The 9244-nt window shown below is 31.6% G+C and overlaps 1 protein-coding gene and 1 non-coding gene across 2 annotated transcripts; both read left to right on the top strand.

The window, feature by feature from the left end:
* The first annotated feature begins 2268 nt into the window (after positions 1-2268).
* Positions 2269-2350, top strand: TRNAS-AGA. The gene has a single exon. It is a non-coding gene; the product is annotated as a tRNA-Ser (tRNA).
* A 1303-nt stretch (positions 2351-3653) lies between these two features.
* Positions 3654-4553, top strand: LOC8258210 (10 kDa chaperonin, mitochondrial). The gene is made up of 3 exons (XM_002525983.4): positions 3654-4027; positions 4138-4277; positions 4374-4553. The coding sequence occupies exons 1-3, from the start codon at positions 3923-3925 to the stop codon at positions 4420-4422; spliced, it is 294 nt and encodes a 97-aa protein (XP_002526029.1). The 5' UTR covers positions 3654-3922; the 3' UTR covers positions 4423-4553.
* The last annotated feature ends 4691 nt before the right edge of the window (positions 4554-9244 follow it).

Genomic DNA, 9244 nt, shown 5'->3' with positions numbered 1-9244 from the left:
AATGCCTATGCGCATTCTTTCTATTATAGCTATTAATACACAATTTGACTACTAATATTAATTATGAAGTTAAGTAAGCACTAAATTATTGAGCCACGCCTTAAGCCATTGGATGCGTCACTTTTTTAAAAAAGAAAACTTTCTACTGAACAGTATATATGAAGGAGTGATGATTAAGTTATTAGTTCAAATTCAATGATGAAAATTTCGAAGAGTCGTTTGACAGGATAAGAAATTGGCGTGACCAACTTTTACATTCAACTGTCCTGTAGTTAGAGATAACTATCTGATTTACGAATCCTCAAAGCAACCTTTTTAACTTTTTTTTTTATTATTATTATTTCTTTAAGCTAGCTAGATTCTGTTGGTTTGCCGTTTTTATGATTGGAAATGAATTTATGTGTACTCATTTGATTTTAGAAAGGCATGCCATAAAGTGAAAGTGAGTAGAAGAGAGAACAAATGATGAGTTTATCTTCTTTTTATAATGTTTGATTCAAGCCACTCAACTAGCATTTCTAGAATAGCCACACCCCACATGGACCATAAATATGTCTATCTTTGGATACTGGCCGGTGAATTTTAGATTGCTAAACCTATCAATGTATGATTAAATCTGTGAATGATTATGATACATATATATATATATATACTCTGGTCCTAATATCGGTAATTGGCAATTCAGACGTTGAATTCCTTCCTTTCCCACTTTTGAGTTATTGGTTCAGAATTATTCTTGCCTCTTTCAAATATCTAATGAAATGATTATGCATACATAATTAATTAATGGGTTTGTACCACCCATACAAGTGAAAGATAGAAAGTAATATATTTACGCTTTGAATATTCAGAGAATAAGTTCTTGAAACGGACAGCCACTGAGAAGATTCAAGCAAAACTAGATCAACATTATCACCAGAGTCCTGTCATCATATTTTAGAGAAAGTTTTCAGACCATGAATCATGGCAATAAAGCTGTTGGAGTTCAGAGAAGGTAGGAAAGGCATATATGTCTGCCTATCTTTCTCTGCACCACCACCACCCATCAATGACTTGTTTTCTAGCAGGAAAGTTTTCTTTTAAAAAAAAAAGGGTAAAGGATCTTTGGCCTCTCCTTTCTTTGTATTGCTGCCTTTTCGTCATATGGTTGACATTCTAAGGACCGCATTATTTTTCTTTTTCATATTCCATCATTGATGATATCCATTTGGCAAGAGCATATGGACATATGGCCTGCCTATGTTGCTGTTTCAAAATGTTTCCATTACATAAAGACAATTACCATCTTGCTCTTTACATGTCTATAGGACCATCATATTCTTTTTGGTAAAGATAGTGGGTTCCTATAGTTACATGCGTCATGCATGGATTCTTGTTCTTTCAACTTCTCTGCATAATTCCTACATAAAGTTACTCTCTTTTATATAAGTTGGACACAACGGTTTCACTTTTTTTGTTTCACTTTGTTTTCCAAAGACAATCTAGCTAACAAGGAGGATATTGTTCGCTCCTAAAAGGGAGGAGACATTGTTTAAATTAGATGTTTAAACATTTTAAAACATGACAATAATTTCAAATTTGAAGCTAAATTTCAAACTGTAATTATAACATAGTCCATTGTCCTAATTAGGCATGTGCTTCAATTTTGTAATTATGACAAAATAGTGCTTTATATTTTGCACCATTATGCTTCCATATATTCGCATGTGTCGTGTCTGTACTATATATATGGTGGTCATTTAGGAAAATGTCTTCTATACTTTAGTAAAGTGAACTTTGATCAATTGGTCCATTCATCCTTTAGAGATTATGAAATTTTGTTGCTATTCGAATTAGCATCCTCTCGTGTTCAAATTGCGAACTCATCTTCATTAATATTTATCTATCACAGATTTGCGACTCTAAGAACTTTACACAGTTTCTTCATTCATGGCATGAGAACCCAACTTGGGATTGATTTCTTAAGAAAGGAACTTCCATAATATAGTTTTATTAATAATTAGTAAACTGAAATTGAATGGTGCAAACAGAACATGCACTTCACCCAGACGTTTGTATGGGAAATCATTTTCACTTTTCCATTTGATAGTTAGGGCTCAACTTTTTCTTTCTTGATTCCTTTTCTAGTTAGGGTTCAACACGATTAAAGTTTGATGTTTCAATAGCAATGAAATGTCACTGTTGTACAAATCCTCCATATCTTAAAGTCCAAATAGAATATGCCATGGCTTACTATTTTGTGAATTATTGTCCACATCCCATTGTTCAGTGGGCGTGCCGGAGTGGTTATCGGGCATGACTAGAAATCATGTGGGCTCTGCCCGCGCAGGTTCGAATCCTGCCGCTCACGTAATATCTTTTGTTTTCTTTTTCACATTTATCAAAAGGTACTTGGAAATAAATTGGTGACTATTAATTACATAATTTTTTTTAAAATCATTGGAAAATTGCTTTTGAATTATATATGAAACGAGAGGTATTCTTTTATGTATATCTAGTAATTTTTGTCGTAGAAGCAATTAATTTCATGATAATGGTAGTTGATAAAAGGAGCAATTTTAAATGGTCAATATTCTTTTATTTGTTTTCCTAATAATGATTATATTTAAAAATAATAATTAAAATTAATATTAAAGTGAATTGACATTAAACTAATTGTTATGCAGACATGTACTCTTGAATTCAATTGATTATTAATTGTATATTTTTGTTGTATAGATTGATGTTATTAGCTTGATTATTATTATTGTCTTTAATTAGATTTCTCTTACTTTATATATATAAACTTTTATGGATGAAGATATATATTGGAAAGAATAACAATTTATATGGGATACTTAAAAGAAAATTTATCTAATAAAATTATTAATATCTTAAGATTCAACTTAGGATTTTGTAATTACTAAGAAAAATAAAAGTATATATAATATAATATAATATAATATTAGAATATTTATGAGGAAGGTTTATCTTTCCTAACATCTAATATTTTCTTACAGATGAAGATTATTTGTTTAATGTCAAAAAGTTGAGAGAAATGTTTGTTTAATATGTGGAGATGGAAACCAATGGATTGCCATTGGTCCTCCTGAAATGCCAGCCTGGGCCTCCCAACCGATGGGTAACATAATTGAAGCTTATCCGAATTACAAAAAAGGGCCCATAAAACATAATGATAAACATTAAAATCAGTCATGTCAATATTATACCACTGTAATTTTAATTAAATGATCCACACCCAAATATATTTTAGTATTAAAATAAAAGAAAAACCTACGAATAAGTCCCTAATTTTTTTTGCTAAATTGTAATTAAATTATTAAACCGTAAAATAGTTCAATTATTTCTGAAATTTTTAAAAAATATAACAATTTTTTTCTTTAAACTAACTCTTTTTTTAAATTAACGATGATGGCGTTGAATAAAAGAAAAATCATAATTCTATGATTTTTATAAAAAAAAAAAACAGATTTAATACTTTCTCAATGTAATAAATATAAATTGAAAAAATTAAAATAGTATTTTCAGCGTCTAAAAATAATTGGATATTTTGAAGGTTAAGAGTTTGAATGTTTCCTGATAAGAGAACTCAGTGGTGTATCTATAAAATCAAAGACCAAACCAGATGGGAAAGTACTACTGGGTCGGACACATGTTTCTTCGATATGTTACATTTTTAATTTTGGGGACGCTGGCCTCTTAGCCCGAGTCTCCTAAAACGGCCCATATGATTCTTCAACTAAAACCCTGACTAAAACCCTAAGACCTAGAACCTTCTACTCCCATCCAGATCAACTTGATTCACACTGTATCACTTCCTTCTTCCCCTCATTTTTATACAGATCCACTCTTTAGACTCTTCTCTCCATCACACCACAACCAAACCTTCCGTTTCTAGTATATTTGAAGCAAAAACTTCTGAATGGCGAGGCGCTTGATTCCAACTCTCAATCGCGTTCTTGTGGAGAAAATCCTTCCTCCTTCCAAAACTACTGGTGGAATTCTCCTTCCAGAGTCCTCCACCAAGGTTAGTGTTTTTGCCTTTTTCTGCTTCTTATTTTGATTTTCGTTTCTTGATTGGATTTTGATGATTATGGTTTTTCTGGGTAATCTTTTCAAAAAAAATAAATTAAACAGCTGAATTCAGGGAAAGTGATATCTGTGGGTCCTGGATTGAGAAGCAATGAAGGGAAAACCATCCCCACTTCTGTTAAAGAAGGTGATACTGTGCTTTTGCCTGAGTATGGCGGTACCCAAGTTAAGCTTGGTGATAAAGAGTATGTGCGCTGTTACTTTCTCTTTTTTAATAATATTTGTGCATTTCTACGTGTATGATTAAATTTTTTTTTTCTTTTTGGGTGGGTTTTGTGCAGGTACTTTTTGTACAGGGATGAGGACATCTTAGGCACTTTGCATGAGTAATTGAATGGAAATGAACATTATACTTATCATCCAAAATGGGCTTTTGTAATAGAGCTTTTATATGTTGGATCCCATGGATGTAACTTGTTAACGTTGAAGATTATTAATTTAATTAGTCTACTTTTGGAATATTGCTATGGGATCTATCGTGTTATTTTTTTTATTATTCTCTTGTTGAATTGAATTTATTTTGCTGTCGTTGGCCTTGCGTTGAATGGAATTTGGTTTCAGTATTGGAAGACCCGTGACGATTTTGGAGTCATAATATTGAGTGTTAGTGGAGATCACTTATGTGTCCATTGCCTGGGATTTTCATTGTCATTATGATTATCATCACTCAGCTCAGATGTTGATTGATCCTTCCATTGTTTCTCTATGTCCTTAGTGGACTATGGAGAAGTGAAGTGCTTTGTTTAAGTATTTATGACTTGATTCGTTTTGGAATTAGAAAATGACTTGTGTAATGAATTCTAGCTTCAAGGTTAGACGTTGTGAATTTTCTTTTATTTTTTTTTCTGCTGTAGTATCCAGTCGTATTAAATGGCTTCTGGAGATGTTTTTCAATGGTAATTTGATTTAGGGTTTATATTGTTACCAAGGTTGTAATGATCTATATAAGGGGCATTAACTGTATAGCTAGCCTCGTATGGAGGTAATTTATGAAATTCCCAAATAATTTTTGCTCGAGTTATATCTTGAGCCTCTTAATTAATAATGTCGTCAATTAAATTGACTTTGCGTTTGATTTATTAGAATTCTTCATACTCTTGAATACTGGATTCCACTTTGCTGAGTCTCACTCACTCATGATTTGAAAATAAATTCGCTAGGTGTGCATATGGGTTAGGTCCTAACTCTGAGGCAGAACTCCTTTGATTGTGGAGAAATACAAGGAAGACAACTGGATGGAAATTACATTAAAGTAAACAAAGGTGTACGCAGAGGGAGGCAATCAGTATAAAGACCGTGTACTGTATAGCTGGGTAATATATCAACTTCAATCTAGAAACTTAGCAAGAAACACTCATAAAGCTTCATTAAGAGATTCATAATAGGCACCTCTATAGCATGATGACAGACTGTAGATTATGGGAAGATTTATTGTAGAGGTGAGAAGAACTTTTCTTCTTTCCCTTTTCTTTCACAACCAGAACAACCACAAGAAACCCTTTATCAGCCCTTTGGCACATTTTCTCACCTTTACCCAAGCTTTCTGAATTCTTGGCATGGATTGATCTTCAGGTCAATGACCGTTTTTCCTTCTCTGGCAAGAAACACATATGGTCCCCACCTGACAAAGGAACTTGATAATTTTCCGGGAGTGAGAAGATTTGTTGAAAAGTTGCCAAATAATGGAACATCATGTTTCTGCCGAATTTGTCACAAGGTTTACCGGAAGCTTAAGAGATTGGTTTCAGTCTCAGCCAGATGGGGCCGTCTTGAGCCCAAAAGGCATAACAGTCCACTGGTATTGGGCACAAATTGAAGCCTAGTGTATTCAGACTGAGACTGAAACCAATCTCTTAAGCTTCCGAATAAGTGTGTAGAGATTGGGTAGGCTGGACTGGAACACCTGCAAAGTGGAGAACAATATGTGTGCCTACGTAGAATGGATCCCATTTACAAAATCAAAGAGCTTTTCTCTTTTGTTAGTCCTTTCTTGTGATATATAAAGAATCGTATATTATCGGTTATGAGATTACTCAAGTGAGGTGGTGGGGAAAAGGAAGTCTTTGAACTGTTTTACTCCCCCATAGACACTTGAATTGTTCTGATGTGCAAGGTTCAGTGACAAATTGCATGAGCTGTGATCAGCAAATTAGGTGGTGGGTCTAATTCATGCTTCAATGCAAGTCTCCTAAAAACTATGATACTGATTGTTACATTAATTTCCTTCCTCTTCTTGTTCTAAACTCGATCCATCCATCATTAATTACAGTAGCTTACTTCCTTAGTACGCAACTAATTAACTTCGAGACTAGTGGCCAGTCTTTTTAAGGAGCAAGACGGTATTTTCATATCCCACTCCCACCGCCTCCATTATACTTATTAAAATAAAAGAAAAAACAAACATTTCTCTTAAACTCATATATTTAGTTATATAAAAAAATAAGAAATGAATTAGCCCCAGTACCTAATCAAGAACTGATTATAATTAGTTTCCAGTGCGTTCTTAAACTTTACAGGTAAATAATATTTGAAAATAATTCCAATACATTATATATATATATATATATATATATATATATATATTTTAAGAGTTATATAATAAAATAACGGTCCAATGCGTTTTATATTCTTTAAAAATAAAGTAGAGATCCTAGAGCCAAGTCAACTCTTATATTTAATAAATGTAATATAATTTTTATGTACTTGATTGATTAATTGATATTTTTGCAATGCTTATTTTCTACCAGCAAGAATTTCTAAAAAAAGAAAATAGAAATTAGAAAAATCAGTAATGTTTATAAAACAAATATAAAAACTCTATTTGATCTAAATAAAATGTTATACATTCTTTATTTTTGAACTTTTTTAATGTGCTTTTTAAAATAAAGAATACGATTTGTGATGCTTTAATTTTTATTTAATTTATTTTTAGAAAATATCATATGCTAGTGATTTCTTTCTTGGTATCCTAGAGGTGTAAATTGAATTGGGGTTTGTTAGAACTTATTAAGAGATTCCAAAGTAAGGTGGTATTGATTGAGTTTGAGGTACATGATTCAGAATCCAACTTGGTGTTGGTTGGTTCGAAATCAACTTTGTCGTTATGTTTGAATGGGGCTTGTTCAACAGTGCAGCTACAATCTTTCGAGCAGTGAAAGAGCTCAAATGATTAATGTGCAGATCTTGAAGGAGATTGCCTATTCACCGGGCAAATGGGACTGTATTTTGTGTCTGTGCAGGATCTCAGCCAACGTACTAAGATATCTAATAACATTCAAGTTAAATTATTGTGGCTGAAATGATTAAATGGTAGAAATTTGTTTGTTTGTTTTTCTTTTTAAATTTTAAACTGATGAATCAATGATGGAATGGAAGGTTTACCAATGTTTGTACGAAATAAGATGCTCAGCACCTTCACTTAAGGTGACCCATGTCGTAAAAAAGGGCTGTTTCCTTATAAATGTTGATTGCTCCTCCCTATTTGAAATCATTGGTGTCCATTTAACAGTTTCTGTAAGATAATAAAAAATGTATGCTTCATGTATTATTGGTAAAAGTGGAATTAACTTTCTAATTGATGAGATTTTTTTATTGATGCCTCTTTTTCAAGATTTGCCCAAAATTGATGATTTTTCTTAAAGAAATAATTACGAGGTAACTCTTTTCAATTTTAATACTAATTAAATTATAGCATCTTAAAAGAATGACATTTATATCTTAATAATCAGCAAGATTAAGGAGGGAGACATCAAGAATGATCACATCATTATCAACTTACATATTGGTCAACGAATTATATATTTTCATCTTCCTTTTTTTTTTCTTATAGAAAAGGACTGAGATCTGAACTAAAAATAAAACAAGAAAAAATTAAATGAAATTTCACTATTTTATTTCATCTTGATGATGGAATATCAGGGTACGTGCCCATTAAAGCACAAATGACAAGCATTGGGAAGATTTAACCCCCAATTTCAGGAAAAAAAAATGAAGAAACCATTTCAGAGAAGTAATAAATGTTGAAGAGTTTATTACATTCTAGAGACATATGATTAGGGGTGAAGATGGAATCAATCAGCAACCCAAAGAAATGGCTGGTGTGGGTTGGAGGAATAACAGCAGGAGTGGGGAGCCAAGAGGCAAGAGACAGGCAGTGATGGTTAGCCAGCTTAAAAAAATAATAATAATAATAAAAAAAGAAAAATCTGAATCTGTGTTTTGTAAGCAGCAGAGACAGAGGAGCCACCCCATCCTCACTCATCCCTGCACGTGCTCCCTTCCCTTTTTTGTTAAAAAACTTGCAAATAGTTTGGGCATGCTTCTCGTCTCAAGGGGTTTTTATTTTATTTATATATATATATATATATTTCAATTTGATATTTTTCTTAATTCTTGATTTGCTTAATCTTGCTCGCATAAACATTAAGCTTATGAGCAAACTAAGTGGTGGGGGCTGTTGAGATTATAAACTTGGACCGGAAGTTGACATGTTCATTTACATTCATTATTAGTTTATTAGATTCATTATTTTATAGTTGGAGTTTCATTTTTAATTATTTTGTATTACCTATTATTAATAATTACATTGGAGCAATTCATTCCTAAGATATAGGAGTCCAAAATTCACAATATAAATCAAATCTATTTGTATTAAATTTTATGAGCATTGTAAGGGATTTTTTTTTTCTTTATATGTTGATTGAAAGCTGATATCTCAAATTCAATTATCAATTTGAAATTTGAAATTACAACAAATTTAGGATGAGAAATTCAATAAAAGAGATTTTTTTTTCTAATACAATAATTGATCTAGGTTAATTTTATATCTTTTTTCATTAATAAGGAAATCAATAGTTGAATTTGAGATATAAATATGCTATTCAGTTAATTAGCAGGTGTTTTTATTAAAAGAATCAGGTTCCTCTTTTCTTATTCATTAGCTAATAGATTAGTATGTTATATAGTCAAAATAATTATCTTTTTATAAACTATTCAACTATATTATACAATAAGAATGATAATTAGTTTAATATTAACAAAACAATATGCTTTATTAATATTGGTAGATAATAGGCAAAAGAAAGACTTATTGATAAACCTAAATGCCCAATTTCATTTTTTAATAGACAAGTTATATTTATTATCATTAACG

This window comes from Ricinus communis, chromosome 5 (genome assembly GCF_019578655.1).
Source record: "Ricinus communis isolate WT05 ecotype wild-type chromosome 5, ASM1957865v1, whole genome shotgun sequence".
Classification (NCBI taxonomy): Eukaryota; Viridiplantae; Streptophyta; class Magnoliopsida; order Malpighiales; family Euphorbiaceae; genus Ricinus; species Ricinus communis.
Note: the sequence above shows the minus strand (reverse complement) of the source record. Positions and strands in the feature narration are given on the sequence as shown.